The 13228-nt window shown below is 45.9% G+C and overlaps 1 protein-coding gene across 2 annotated transcripts in view; it reads right to left on the reverse strand.

Moving 5' to 3' along the window:
• Positions 1-209: 209 nt before the first annotated feature.
• FGF12 (fibroblast growth factor 12) overlaps positions 210-13228 on the reverse strand; it is a 210099-nt gene continuing 197080 nt past the window's right edge. For both annotated transcript variants that reach the window (XM_088525538.1, XM_088525537.1), the window contains exons 4-5: positions 8386-8584; positions 210-930 (exon numbers count right to left, since the gene is read on the reverse strand). In XM_088525538.1, coding sequence (XP_088381664.1) covers positions 812-930; positions 8386-8584 — 318 coding nt within the window. In that variant the 3' untranslated portion in view covers positions 210-811. The remainder of the gene's footprint in view (positions 931-8385; positions 8585-13228) is intronic.

Genomic DNA, 13228 nt, shown 5'->3' on the forward strand with positions numbered 1-13228 from the left:
AAAAAAACCATTTCTAAAACTCCCTTGGCACCTCATACAGTAAAACAAACTTATAAATAATTATGATAAAAAGGCATAAATTGCCAGATTTGGTCAAACATACTCGCACAGTGACACTAGCAACAAATAACTACACGATGCTTGAATGTAGATGGCAAAAATTGAATACAGAGTAGCTAGTTTGTTGCCCATAACTGTCAGACTCCTAATTCGGACAGGCCATATTTTATTGATAGGAGAGCAAACACAGTCATAATCAATCCCTACCGTTCCTGCTTTGTGAGAAATCCCATCCATCCCCAGGGAAGCAGGAATGGAAAAAACAGTAGTGTGAACGTGAGGTGAAAGTATAAGACAGCAAGCACAGTCCCCGTCTTTGCAACACGCTTGTTCCTTGCACATCATATGCTAAGTTCAATTTTCCAAAAGCTTTGTTTTATTTTTAAAGGTAACATCTTTATTATTATTATTATATTTATTTGTTATTATTATTATGCAGAGATGAGATTTTTTTTTCCCCCTTTGATCACAGAGCAAACAGTTTGCTTTTGAAAATGTTAATGGAGTCCTGATTTAAAACACTTTTTTTTTTCACTTTTTGTTTGTTTGTTGTTTTCTAAAACGTTGAAACAGGCAAGATCTGTGGTTCGATGTCTTCATCCTACAAAGAAAGATGCTCGAGTTCGGACTCCCAGTCACTGCCGGTAGGTCCTGCCTTGCTCCGCGTGTCGTGGTCTCAGTGTGGATTCGCCGGGTGGGTGGGTGGGTGGGTGGGAGGGCAGCAGTTGGACCAAGGGAGGGTTTTTGTCAGCTATGTCGAGTCTTGGTTAACAACTTTGCCTCCATTCATGGTTGGTGTCCCTGAACTTTTCCTTGAGCGTCCTTGTTTTTCTCCAATTTCATGCAGCGATGGCTCTCTGTACATGCACACTGCAAACAGAAAAGACACCAATTAGCAGCCCTGCAGTCACACAGCTTTTTTGACCACAAGGAGTTATCTCCTTGTATGTGAGGCTAAAATCCCCCCTGCCAGCATGCACGGTTGGCAAATGCTGGCAAGGCAGCGGTAGCTGCTGTTGTCATGCAGAGCACCTGCCTCTGCTGCCAGGGACGTTCCCCTTCCCTGCCCGTCCCCTTCCAAAGACACACACAGGAACAGGGGATCTCTGCTTTTCTTGGCATTCTGGGCTTTCTTGTCCTTTAATGATATATTTAGGTGTATAAAATAATGGTTCCAGTTCACAACATCATGTATTGCCTCATGATGCTGGTATCGGCTAAGAACAGATCCAGAAATTACACAGGCGCCCATCCTTCATCTCTAACAAGAAGTCCCTGAGAATCTTGAATCAAAACTACCCTTGCAGCTGAGCATTCCAGGCCTTCTGGGTGTTTAGCTCTGGAGCTGGTGAGTCCAGCTCATTTTGGCTCCTTCAGCCCGGAGCTGACATCTGTTCTCAGCACCTCTGATTCTCGCTGTAACTCACAGACAGGGTCAAGCCTGTGAGCAGACACATTCAGTGGCAACAGCCCAGGAGCCATCGCAGCGCGACAGGGCCACCGGGAAGCACCTGAGAACAAGGTGGTCGGAGGGAACCTCCTCTCCTAACACTGGCTAAGCAACATGCTCCTCTAACATGGAGCACAGAGAGCTTGAGAAGGCCGTGTATGTCCAAGACATGGCAAGTTCCCATGTTGTGTGTGGCATAAAACATCTACATAACTAATGCTGGGGGCTATTGGCTAATGTCCCCCTGCATGAGGCACGCCAGGTAGGGAGCGCGTGCTGAGGGAGGGCTCAGCACCTCTGATGGTCTCATCCCAAATGTGCGGGGTGTGTATGTGATGGAAAAACCGAGGCATTTCAAGGGCAGGCACATCAGAGATGAGAACCTGCGATAGAGCCAGACTGCACATCTCATGCCTGGATCTTAGGAAGAATTAGGATGGAAAGAAAAGATTGTGTACTGCTTCATTTGGAAAGCTGTCACGTCGCCAACCACTGCACAGAGCTCAAACGAGGGGGACAGAGCCCATCATGTTTTAGTTGTGGGTAATCAACACCACCACAATTTCATGATTTTTTTTTTCATTTCTTCAGGTATACTTTATCTCCACAAAGGCTGTATGAATACTTATATTTATAACCTTCCCCAATTTGCAAATAAATCCTGCCAATTAGATCCAGGCTGCAAATGACATTATTGCTCAGCATTTTACTCCGAGCTAGATAAACAGTTATAGCAGTATGCAACAATACAAGACAGAGATAAAGTGCAGCCAACTGTGCATTAATAGGAGGGATATTGCATTGAATATATGAGCAATGAAAAATATTATTTTTCCCATAGAGCATCTTTCATCCAAGTTACTCAAAGCACTTTAAACATACACATCAGCTGAGCCTCCCCAAGACTGGGAGATAGGTACTGCTCTACAGGCTATTATTGCTGCCAGTGCCATGCTTTGATAGCAATGAGAAAACAGACAGAATAAATGTGGTTTCCTGTGTGTCTGGGCCAGAATGAGGATTGCCTGAACTGCCCAGATGAGCTCTAATGCTGCAAGCAAAAAGCAGAGCAAGCAGCAACAGAAGGGGAAGGGCTCCCACATCCTTCTCGGCTGCCTCCTGCACTTTGGGGGTGTCACTACAACCCTGTGGTGACGTTGCAGCAAAGTGCCTGTCAGCACTGCATCCTGCCAAGACTCCTTGGTAGGGGAGCTACAAGTGGAGAATGAAAGTTTAAAGAACAGTATGGAAAAGGTTAACGAGTGCTCACATTCCCTTGTGCTTTCTTAGCCTAAGGCCCACAGCTTTTTGATGTCACTGAGGTTTCTGAGGATGCACTGGGGCCTTTCTGCAATAGACCTTAACCTCTGAAGCTGACCCGTGAGGAGCAGGGCATCTGTGCAGGTGTTTCCCCAGGCCTCCCACCCCTGCAGGCCCAAAGTCTGCTCACGTCCAGCGCTGCCTTCAACCCGGCCTCTGTGGGGCCAGGCTGGAGCTGGGGCAGCAACTGGGCGAGACACTCCCCGGGCAGCTGCACCTTTTAAGTTCATCTCCTCGCTGGCTATCCCCATTTCCCCGGAAACCCAAAAGGGGAAAGGAGGAAAAAAAATAATGAGCCACAGTTACGGTGATGGGAGCAATACAAGCTTAGGAAGCTCCCCCTCCTGCTGCTCCTGCCCGGTGCCTGGTTCACAGTGGCACCACAGGGGGTGACAGGGTTGAAGAGCTCCTGCAATCCATACCCTGAGCATCTGGGAAACGAAGGCATTGCTTAATGCAGCAAGGAGAGGGCAAAGCAATAGTGTGGAGGGAATGTGCAAGCCCATAGGCGAGGGTGCAGGAGCTCTGCTATGGCAGAGCTTTGTAGTGAGCTGCAACTTCACCCAGCTGAGCTGCCTGCCTGAACACCAGGGCTGAACACGCGCCAAGTCTGCAGGGACAGCACCCCTGCATGGTCCCCTTCCTCAGCAGACCTCTGCCCCCTGCCTCTCACCACGGCCTTCGGGCAAAAAGCACTGAGTTGCTAATAAGGCCCACAAAGTGTTGAATCTAAACCAAGCTACAGAAGTAAACAGCTATTGCAGCTAAAAATTAAAGAAACCCTGCACCAAGCAAGCAAAGAGGACAGGAATTAGAAGTTTATCTTCTGGTCTAGTGAAGGATACCAGTATTGACAAGTAGCACAGTTGGAGGCAGCTGAGATTGGGCTTTTCAGACAGGACTGTCAAAGCAGCAGCAGGAGCCAGACTGTGCCAACAGCCCATGCCAGGAAATGTAGAACAGCATGGGACAAAAGTGCATGCACAGCGTTGAGGCACACCTACCCTACTGGTGCTCGCAGTATGTACATGGTGTCACCCACTGAAGAGTGACACTTCAGAGCCTGGATGCTCTCCTGCACAGCAGGATTTACACAACAGGCAGAGCTGTGCCCCACACTCCACAGAGGCTGCAGACTGTGTGCAGGTGTGCACAGGCAGGTGTATGCACAGGCAGAAGGACACGCGTGGCATTGGAAGGACAATGTGACATGTTGTGCAACACCCGGCCTTGGATTTCGGTTGGTACCGAGGAAGCTTGACTGACTCACACACAGGGCTGGCAGGCATCGGTGGGGGAGGCGATCTGCTTGCAAAGGGACCGCAGATCTTCCCAGCATTAAATGAAACCCTTTTCTTTTCAGGATGCCCTGCACTGGCGGGCAGCTCTGCCTGGGGTCCCTGTGTGCGTGTGCAGATACACTGTCAGCTGCATGGAGGGGAGCCAGCAGCAGTGCGCCCGCACGCCCAGATGCTTGGGAGGTCTGTCTGCTTCTACATCCACTGCACCCGGCAGCTTTGCAAGGATGAGCAGATTTGGCTAGAACAAGATTCCCCTCCCTGCTTTTCCTTGCTTCTTCCACCCACCCACACCCACACAGCAAGCCAAATACAGCCCGTGCTGTCTGTAAGCCAAGCTAGTGCTGTGGAGCTTCAATCAGACAATCAGCTCTCGTGTCCCAGATTCTGATCAACACATACATATTCATGCTTTAATTGGAATGTGCCATTAGCGTTATCTGCTGTACAGCCAGGGGCGCAGAGGGAAGGGGCGAGCAGGAGCAGAGCCCATCACGGCCTCTTGTGCTTTTTGACCCTCTGCATGCCTGGGGGGCCTGGAGAAGCCGATGGTTCCCATGCCCAAGCACACGCGTTGTTTGTGACCCATTAGGCAGGAGGATGACTGGGGGTGCCAGCAAGAGAGATAGGGAAGGTTGGGGGGGGGGCTTCCTTTCCAAGTGCCAAGGCCCAGTGGGGACTATTTCAATTGACTCTATTTCTCTCTAGGCTATGGGGCAAAGCTACGAGAGGACACTGCATCTATCCCATCCATCCTGCTTCACTCCTGGCTCTCCTTGCATCCTGAGGAATTATGAGGCACCAAATCTTAACAAGTTGCCGTTTTGGCTACAGCGGGGCCATCAGCCTTGCAGGACTGCGAAGTGCCCTGGTCCCACGGTGTCTCGGATGGGTTCGACACAAGCCCTGGCTGCAGCATTAGCAGATGCTTTGGTGGAGAAAATTATTTGTCTAAGCAGCAGCTAGGGGCAGGAGGGACCCTTGTTTTCTGCCTCTGATCACTCTGTTCTAAACCCAATCCCAGCTGATGCATTTCAGAGCCATTTGAGCTTGTGTCTATCTGGCGGCTAAATGTGCGGGATGCTGCCAGATGGAATCACACTTGGTGCAGGTGAGAAACAGAGCACAGTATGACAGAAAGCCAAGGAAATGTATGGTTAAGATACATTGAATAATATGATGAGGAGCTCTGATAGGTGAGTTAGTGGGGAAAAGACAACATACTAAAGCCTGTCTCCTGCAAGACAGCCCATAAGAGCAGCTGTGTTTTTAAACAAGAGCCTAATAAAGATATATATGTACGCGTGTGTGTGTGTGTGTGTATATATATATATAAAGAACAGTACTTAACACTGTATGGATAAAGGTGATGCCTGTAAAGCATTTCCACTAGGTCCACCACATCTTCCCACTCAGCAGTGTCTTTGCACTTATTTGTAACCTTCTTTGTGGCCTCTGCTTCAGTAAATCTGGGATGTTATCACTACCAGGGGGAAAAAACTAGTGGCTGACATGCTATTCCCTGCACTCTAATATCTAGCAATGGTAGTAAATGGAAGAGACTCACATTGGATATATTCCCAAGGCATGGGGACTGAAGCACATTGAGCTTGGATTTAGGGGGCAGCTCTGCTGAGTAAAATGAAGAGTTTTCTTCCACTCTCTGTGACTAGATTACCAAACCCAAATATATTCTGGTTTGAGTCGGATGAGACGCAAAATGTAACTTTTTTTTGGGAGAGCAAATCTGGAAATAATGTCTTCAAGGAAAGCAAATATAAAGAACAGAGCACATCCACAGTAAGCATCTGATGTAATTCTTAATGCAGTCTATGGAAAATTTGCATATTGTTTGAACTGGATATAGCTGTCTAAAAGAACAAGAGGCACCATGGATGGTAGTGTTTGTCCACCACTAATCACTACAGCTACTTAAAGAGACTGAAATTGCTTTAAAAGATTGCTTGGTGTCCAAGTGACAATTATACTCAAGCTAATTTGTTGTGCAGTCTGGTCCAACCTATATGTCTGTACTTTATAGGCTCATTTAGCTCAAACAATCAGTGATCAGAACTAAAGCATCAAAGAAATGTGTTGCGTATGTGTGTTTTTAACCAAAACTGGCACCTCACAGTACATTGACTACACTGCCTGCCAGGCTGTTTGCCTTGGCTTTGCCTGTGCACAGATGGGAGAAGAACTTCACGTTTCCCCTGTTATTACTCAGGAAATATTTCATGCTTTTATATTTATTAAGCTTGATGTTATTTCCAAAAACAAACAAATCCTACCTGTACTAACTCCCGCCCTCCCCCCTCCAAAAAAAACCATCCTACCAACAAAACACCCAAACCTTTTCAGTTTGTAGGGTAACTTTCACATAGAACAACTGCAATTGGCTGACTATCTGTGTGACTCAAAGCATTCTTGCATAAAACTGCAAGTAAGTGTTATTAAAAGTCACAGATAGATAGATAAACACACACAAATGGAAAGCAAAGGGAATAAAAACTATCTTATGATCACTCTGGGCTTTTCTGTGTTCACCTGCAAACACTTTCTTCTTTCTAAGCTGCTGCACAATTTTTCTGTACACAGTGAACAACTGGGAAGTTTCATCTCGGAGACAGTCGCCACTGAGGCGGTGGGTGAGTGATCCCTAGCAAGGTGGGTAACAGCTCTTCTTCCCACGGGACTAGATTCCTCCGTGCATATGTTACTGTGTCAGCCATCGTGTCGCAGGATCTGTGCTCATGGTTGTACCTGAACAAAAGGAGAGCTGGGTGCACAGTGCAGATGGGAGCTGCAAAACACCGCCCGGAAAGATGGAAAAGCCCCTGTGCTGGGGCATGTCATGGTGTTCAACAGACAGGACGTGCTAACGGAGCAGGAGAGTGCTCTCAATACTCCTTAGGGTAATGACAGAGAGAACGATGCTCTTAAAATGGGGACGGCATTGCCCCTTTTCTCTTAACATCTTGCAAGCTCTGCTCACAGGGACTTTGATGGATGCAGTGCAGACAAGTCACGTGCAGCTGAGCCCATTTTACTCCAACCCTCCTCACAATCCTCTGCTACCCACAAGGAATCTCAGGCTGGGGAACAGCCCTCCGTCTGGAGTCTCAGCCCCAGACAGCCGAACGCTTTGGGAAGCTGACACGTGCCTTGCCTTGGGAGCCTGCCAGCTCTTTGATGCAGCACTCACAGAGGCTGACTGCAAAGCCTGTGGAGGAGGGAAGGGGTGGAGGAGCCCTTAATTTGGCTGCCAGCTTCCAAAGCGCTCGCTCGCTTGGGAGGTTGTGTGACAGCTGTGATTGAAGCAAGCGGGGGAGGACGCAACTGCAGGAAAGGGAAGCGCTTGGTCGGGCTGGGCCTTTCAGAATGAAAGGCACGGCGGCCCTTGCTGCATTGAGATGGGTCAGGAACCTCTGCCAGGGCAAGGCTCACCCAGGAGAGCCACGGGAATGCCCTAGTTACATGCATGCAGAAGACACCTATTGAGCCACTCAACAAACTGCATGGAAAAAAGAAGCCTGTGTTCAAAGGAATCACACTGGCAGGCAGCAACCACCAGGAGCCAGGAAACGCGGCTGGGAATGCTACCATTTGCAGAAGGCTCTCATCCCAGCCAAGGCAGAAGAGAAGGAGAGAGAAGGAGGCATGACAGACAACATGCCCTGAACTGTCCCTTAGCAAGAACACAGAGTAGGATCTAGCCAGCCAATTCCCCTAATAATCAGTCAAAAATCTCCCAGCTGCAGAAGGACTAATGAAAAGAAGCACAAGGCAAGAAGATACCTGGCCACTCTCCACTTGACCATCACTTCCATCTCCTGTGCAAAGGCCACAGATATTTTGGGAATGCTCAGAGCGGAATTTATCTACCTGTCCTTCATTTCAACAGTTAAACAGAAGATTTCTGTTCCGAATGCTTTGGGAAAGCATTGAAACTTTTGACCTAGATGTAAAGCACAGTTATAGGGCTCTTCTCCCTTCCCAGAAACTTCTCATTTGAATTAATCCTTTTGCACCCCAAACCTGAGAATCCCCTTTGGGATAATGTGCAGATGCAGAAAGAAAGTGGATGAAATGCCAAAAGTGCAGTCCAACGCTGCTCTGAAATGTTTCAATACTATCCTTGCTTCCAGGTCTTGCTCCTCAACATCCCCATCCCTACCACAAGCTGACCCATATTTGTAGCTGCAAACTTGTCCCTCCCCATATCCCGCTGATGGGGGAAGAGAACAGACTCCATACCTTCAATGGGTTTGGGTACAAAATGTGATGAGGGTTTGGTTTTCTTCACACGGTTTCCCTTCATAATTTGACCTTCTTTATTGAGTCCCAGGAACCACGCTCGTCCGGATTCTTGCTGCCGGTACAGCGTGGAAGAATAAATAACGTAGTAGTTTTCAAAGACAGATTCCTTAAATTTGCACTCTGGTGTGAAAACATCCTGCAGTGAGAAAGAGAAGAAAAAGCAATAGAAGGAATTAATCACTGATGTCCTAAATTAGGCAGCATTGAGTGATACACGATGGTCACGCACTACAGTCAGTTTAACAACAGAAAACAACAGGCATCAGCAACGCCAGCTCCCAGCAATAACAAACACAGATCTGGAAAACTCCCTGCTGAAAGAGAAGGCGCTCACCTTCGCTGACTATGGAGAGCTGCGGTTTACAAAACAGCCCACAGTAAATAGGCTTGAAAAATGTGCAGGAAAAGGCAGTATTGTGTCCCAGTAAGCTGGAAACGCAGCCAGAGCAATGCCCTTGTCTGCACGTCAAGAGTCACTGGGCTGGGAATCTTGAAATGTTGCGGAGGATGTGTGTTCTCCCAAATCCCATTTCTAAGGATTTGGTTGAAATATGGAGCACAAGAAACAAGTACGCAACAATTATTTTCAAAAGGGGAAGGAGAAAATGCTGGCACAAGACCTAGACTTTTTTAAAAAAGGAAAAAGAAGTAATTTTAAAGATTTTTGACATCTAAATTTTTCTTCAAATACAGAGATGTAGCCTCACACCTTCCCCAAGAACAAAAAACAAGTGGCCCTGTTAGAGACACTTCCCTTTCCCCAGTGATGGTGGAGATGAGAATAACAGGGAGGCCACATCTTTGCCATTGCTGCTGTATTTGCATGAAGGCTCCAGGAGGAGACTACATCCCCACTACACCCAGAAGGAAAACTTGCCACAAATCATAATTTTTTTTTCCAGACTTAAAAATCAGGGAAATACTAGTAAACCTCTCTTAAATCAAGAGCCAAAAGGCACCAGCTGGAGACTCTGTGACAGTGGCCTCAGCTCAACCCTTCGCTGACTCAGACAGTCATCAGGCTCTGTTTGTTTGCTTTGTTTTCAAGACTTTGACCAGTAAATTCATCCTGACCAAATGAACTCCTCTCTCACAGCCATGCTTAAAACTACCCCACACCTGCAGAGAACCCTCCAGCTGCAATGAATATAAGCACCTTCTGAAGAGACAGGCTCATGAGAAGATCCCTCCTGCAGGACCTAGGCAAGGTAGGATGTCAGAGCCCCCACGAGTGTAGGGGGCTGTTGTACTCCCTGTTGTATCCATCACTCAGGTGGGTGCTGCTGTCTGAAACAAGCACTAAGCTGAAGGTTTCTCTCCTCAGCAAATCCTTGCCACTCACAGGACTTCAGGAATTTCTCCAGCCTCCCTAATGGAAAGCCCATGACCAACACCAGCGCAAACCATCTGGCTTGCCCCGTGTTTGCTGCAGACCTCATTTAAGAGGGAACATTTTGAGCATTCAGCAACACTCCGGAGCTATGTATTGCCAAGCACTCTGGGGGCTATATAAAGTGTTGCTGGTATGACAGTAAATCCCATGTGCAACAGCCCTACAGAGCCAGGCAGACTTGAAGTCAACAGAAGATGAAGAGCCACAGAAGTCACAGAGTTGTGCCGAATGCCTGAAGTCTGCATCAGTCATTAGCACCACATAGGGTCTGAAAAGTGTTTTTATCTATCTAAGGGAATCTTCCTCGCTGTAGAAATAAATATTTTAGAAGGAGGGAGTGAAACAACTTAAGAGAGATCCAGATGACTTAAAGCACTATAAAAACCAGTGTTTGAAGTAGTTTCCCAAAAGATCAGTGTTTAAGTGCTCCTTAAATCTGCTCTTTATCTGCAGGCTTTGTCTTGCCTTGGAACACAGAGCTCACGTGGGAGCGGGGTGGGTTCCAGCCCATTTCCTCACCAGTCTGCACAGGGTCACTCTAATGTCTGATCTCTGCAGGGCCTGAGGCTCTCCTGGGCAGGGAGAATTCCCTCTACAACTAGACTGGACAAGTCAACCCCATTTCCCATGCCTTGCTTTCCCCGCCCCCCGGCAATTAAAAAAAGGTGTTAATAGAACTAGCCTTAGGAGGACTCAAAAGTTTGTAGTCAGTGAGGGGAAGCCACTAGGTTGCCCAAAACTTAGAAGTTAGAGTGCATGAGATATTTCAATTTTCAATGTTTGCTGCAATTTCAGTTTGGAGTAAAGACTATTCTTTTATTTTTCAGTGAAGCAGAAATTTAACAAAATACTGTTTGAAAATGTTCTTTCAGAAAACAAACCTTTTCGAATCTATTTAGAAGTTATATAAAATTGGAAGTTCTAAGGTAAATATCTGTTTTAAAATAATTACAGGATAATATTTTCTGAAGTTCACAACAGCACAGGCCATATCATGTGTACAAAATAAAGCATTAAAAATATTCTGTTAAAGTGGATATCTCTTTTTAAAGACATCTACTTAAGGACTATTCCAAAAAGTAAAGAAAAAATGGTGGTTTTCATTACGTGTCTATGCTTCCTCAAAATAAGACAAATAAAGAAAGCTCTCCAATTGTTTTTTGTAAATTGGCTGGTTGATTCCTCCTTCCCCACAATTTAGTTGAAATACCACTTTAGGACTTTGCAACAACATACAAAAAAAACTGGTTATGTCCTTTAAGTGGTTATAAAAAAATCCCACAGATTTGATATATTTAAATAATGCATTTTTGTTCATTATTATATTTTTTTCTTATTATGCATATCACTACATTGGCAACAGCTGTGCCCCCACTGTGCCATGCTAAGACATGTATACATTGGATAAAATTCCTTCTATCCCCGAAAAGAAAATGTAGGATGTATAATCCTATATTGTTGACAGACAGCAAAGCCTATAAAGTACACACACAAAGTCACACACCCAAAATACCAATGTCACTAACAGTTGCATCCCAGCTGCTTGCTCAGCATCCCTGAAGAGCAGGACACTTGTTTGTGCTGTCTGCCATTTCCCTACAAACATCCTCAAAACTGCCAAATAAATAAAGATCTCTCTCCTTTTTTCTTTTTTTTTCTTTTTTTTTTTTTTTGTGAAGATCTCCCTTTATTATAACCCAAAGGAGTATTGCAAATATACACATCCACGCAGAAACTTAATGACTTAATAAATTTAGCGACTGAAACTAGCAGCTATAAAAGAAAAAAGCCCATTCTGCAAGTAGTTTGTGCCACCGTTCAGGAAAGGGATGTTAATTATGAGTGTTGAAATATCTAACACATTCCCAGAGTAATAGTTTTCCTTTGTTTACAGCACTCACGGGTTTCTCTTTATGTTCTGCACAATTACTGTGCCAGACCTGCAGATGGGATAAAGCACTGAGCCGCACCGAAGCCTGTGGCACTGCAAGGATTCCCTCACACCGAATCTGGCTCAGGATGTCCACTGATGTTCATGGTAATACTTAAGAGTTTATCAAGTCATTAAAAACACATTAAGTAACCTCCTGTCAGCACTGAATTGCAAGCATCATCAGAGCTATCAGCAGTGGCATTTCACTAAGGTTGTTGAGGGAGACCATGGAATGACTGGATCATGTTCATAGTCTGCACAAAGGCAGCTCCATTCAAAGGGAAAGGATGGTATTTACTATATATCTATTTACTCATCTCCTAACGAGTAAAGCCCTGCCAGCTGAGCAAGGTTTAATCAAAGCTTTGATGCCACCAGCTCTGAGCATCTGACATGCGACCATGAATCTCATATTGACAAGCTTGTTCCTGGCATAGGTGTATTCCCACGATAGCTTTTTAACCGTGTAAGTTCATTTTCACAGGCTAGACTCCACTGCAGACAACAGCAGCAGTCCCACAGCGAATGATGCCTTATATCAGATTGACTTGAGTGTCCTCCTGCTTCAACACAGCTTCTCCAATGACCTAGGGTTGCATCTATCTGGAAAGGTTTTAAAGTAATTATAGCTGAGCGCTCTCCTGGACCGTGATCAAGAACTGCAAATTTCCATCCAAACTTTACATCACATCACATCTTTGTCCAGATGGCAGGTGATATTCTACTGTTCACACTCCACTTTTCCTCCCCCTTCTAGCTCCATAAGATATTGGTGACAAGTCTTCTTGGTGGTCTTTTAGAAGTAGGAGAGAGGAGATACGTTTTAAAATAACAAGCTGTTACAAAAATATGAGAATCTACAGCCTTGCTGCAGAGCACATATTCACTTGATAAAAATAATACAGTATCTGCAACCTCTTTTGGCTGTCTGGGGCATTTGTGGGTTGGAGGGAGCACACTGTCAAACAAATGGGCAAAAAAACTTTAGTGCTGGACATTTATCCAAGTCTCTTGCTTTGTAATAAAGCTACAGATCTTTGTGTGTGAATACAAGCTGTTCACAAAGCAGAGTAGCGAGGACACCCGCCTGGGCGCACAGCTCAGCACTGACCAAAGGCTGCTGTCTTTTCTGCAACACCTGCGGAGCTTTCTGTCTCAGCTAACCAGTAACTCCATCAAAATGAGCTGGCATAGATCTGTATAAGGTATAGCCTACACTTGGGCTACGCAGCAGATAAACCCAGGGAGTTCAGTGGGATCCAACTTTGTATCTGTCTGTCCCATCATGTGTCCACATTCTCTTCTTGTGCTGCGAGCTCCTGGCCTGTTCACCATGCAGACCCGTTTTTACTAAGTACCTCATAAGGATAGAAACACCCAGTTCACATTACTAGTCTTTGGCGGGCTGCTGGTCATCCAACGCTGATATGAGCAGGGATTTCAATTTAATGAGT

Source organism: Tinamus guttatus, unplaced genomic scaffold (assembly GCF_059628265.1).
Source record: "Tinamus guttatus ecotype Peru unplaced genomic scaffold, ASM5962826v1 Tinamus_guttatus_pri_ptg000227l, whole genome shotgun sequence".
Taxonomy (NCBI): domain Eukaryota; kingdom Metazoa; phylum Chordata; class Aves; order Tinamiformes; family Tinamidae; genus Tinamus; species Tinamus guttatus.